The 1,895-nt window shown below is 42.7% G+C and overlaps 1 protein-coding gene across 1 annotated transcript; it reads left to right on the forward strand.

The window, feature by feature from the left end:
* The first annotated feature begins 378 nt into the window (after positions 1-378).
* LOC111145409 (olfactory receptor 6C74-like) lies at positions 379-1,335 on the forward strand. The gene has a single exon (XM_022500286.1). It carries the CDS (start codon positions 397-399, stop codon positions 1,333-1,335), a length of 939 nt encoding a protein of 312 aa, XP_022355994.1. The 5' UTR covers positions 379-396.
* Positions 1,336-1,895: the final 560 nt, after the last annotated feature.

Below are 1,895 nucleotides of genomic sequence, written 5' to 3' on the forward strand. Positions count from 1 at the left end.
AAGCATTAATGATCACAACATCAAATTAGACTTTGAGGTACACATAGGAAACACTGGCATCATTTGCCAAGTGAGTTGCATGCTTTATCTTACTCTAACAAGAACATGAACAGTTAGATCCCATCATCTTCATTCTCCAGAGTGTGAACGTGAAGTTCACAAAGGCAACTAACTTTCCGAAGATGCCCCATCTCTCAGGAGTTAAAACACAGTATTGAAATGGTATTGAACTCAGGTCCTACTGACTCAAGAACCACCTAACTTAACTAAACCACTTTACTCTCAGCCTAGCCATCCTTTTAAATAATCAAATAACATAGTTGCTCCTCTAAAACCTTTGTGCATGCTGATTTTAGGTTAAGACCAGCAGTGATCCTGTCATAGAATGAGATATCCATGGAAATGGGGAATGGGACAACTGTCCAAGAATTCACCTTGGAGGGGTTTCCTGCCATCCAACACCTGGGAAAGGTCCTCTTCCTGGTGCACCTGTTGGCGTACCTGGCATCCATTGTAGGCAATGCAGTCATGGTCACCATCACCTGTACTGATTCCCGGCTCCACACACCTATGTACTTGTTCCTCAGCACTTTCTCCTTCTTGGAGTGTGGTGTCATAAGTGCTGTTATTCCCAAGTTACTGGTCATCTTCCTTTCAGGCAGGCAAGCCATTTCCTTTCCTGCCTGTTTCATACAAGCCTTAATTACTGTATTTCTGGGAGCAACAGGTTTCCTTCTCATAACAGTGATGTCTCTGGATCGGTATGTGGCCATTTGCAAGCCTCTGCATTACCCAACCATCATGAATCTGAAGACTTGCTGCCTCCTGGTCACTGCCTGCTTCTCTTTGGCCTTCCCTTTCATCACTGGTCTTGTAGTGAAGGTTTCCCAGTTATCCTTCTGTGGCCCCCATGTCATCCCCCACTTTTTCTGTGATCTTGGCCCCCTGATTCATCTCTCCTGTTCTGACACCAGCTCCACTGAAATGTTGGCCTTTGTCCTCACTTCCTTTATTCTGTTGACATCCCTTATCATAACCATCATTGCATACAGCAACATAGTCATCACGGTCCTGCAACTCCCATCAGCTAAGGAGAAACAGAAAGCTTTCTCCGCCTGCTCCTCTCACCTCGTAGTCCTCTCTCTGATGTATGGCAGCTGTGTGTTTATATATGTGAAACCAAAGCAAACGAACAGGCTGGACTCCAACAGGGAGGCTGCCCTTGTGAACATGGTGGTGACCCCGCTGCTGAACCCTGTCATCTACACTCTGCAGAACAAGCAGGTCCACCAGGCTCTGAGGGGCACGATGTGCAGAATGAAAATATCAAGATAAAAAAATCACCGGAACCTGGAGGGAACACTTCAGAGAACCCTATGTCCTCATTCTGGCCAACATAGCCATCTGCAGAGTTGTAGTGCAGGGTCTCTGATAGACCTGATAGACCAAAATGGAAATCTGTTTCTTCAAGGCTACATTTTACCTTGATGTGCATAACTATCTTCTCCCTAAATATTCTACATATTGATGACAACTGATTAATTGAAAAATCCTTTACTGAATATAAATTTTTCCCTCTGATATAAACCATATGCTAGAAATTTCCAAAATTTAATAACTTATAGACTCTTTTCACTTCTCTCTACCTATAAACATGGCTGAACAGAATTAATAAATATTTCTTAAAAGGCATTTAGATACCTAAATGATAGAAAGTTGTATATTAGGTTCTGGAATGTATGAAATAATGGAAATAGTACCAGTGCTTGTGTCCACATTCCCTCCATGCCTACACCAAGAAATTAATGGTCATAGTACTCTTCACCTTCAAATATATATGATTTTGATGGGGTGTGCTCATAAATGCTGATCTTGGCCCTAGCTTGGCTACATAT

This window comes from Enhydra lutris, unplaced genomic scaffold (assembly GCF_002288905.1).
Source record: "Enhydra lutris kenyoni isolate GAN:26980312 unplaced genomic scaffold, ASM228890v2 scaffoldscaffold12, whole genome shotgun sequence".
NCBI classification, from domain to species: Eukaryota; Metazoa; Chordata; class Mammalia; order Carnivora; family Mustelidae; genus Enhydra; species Enhydra lutris.

Excerpts from the sequence above, each read along its gene's own strand:
- LOC111145409 (XM_022500286.1), top strand. The coding sequence starts at position 397 with ATGGAAATGGGGAATGGGACAACTGTCCAAGAATTCACCTTGGAGGGG.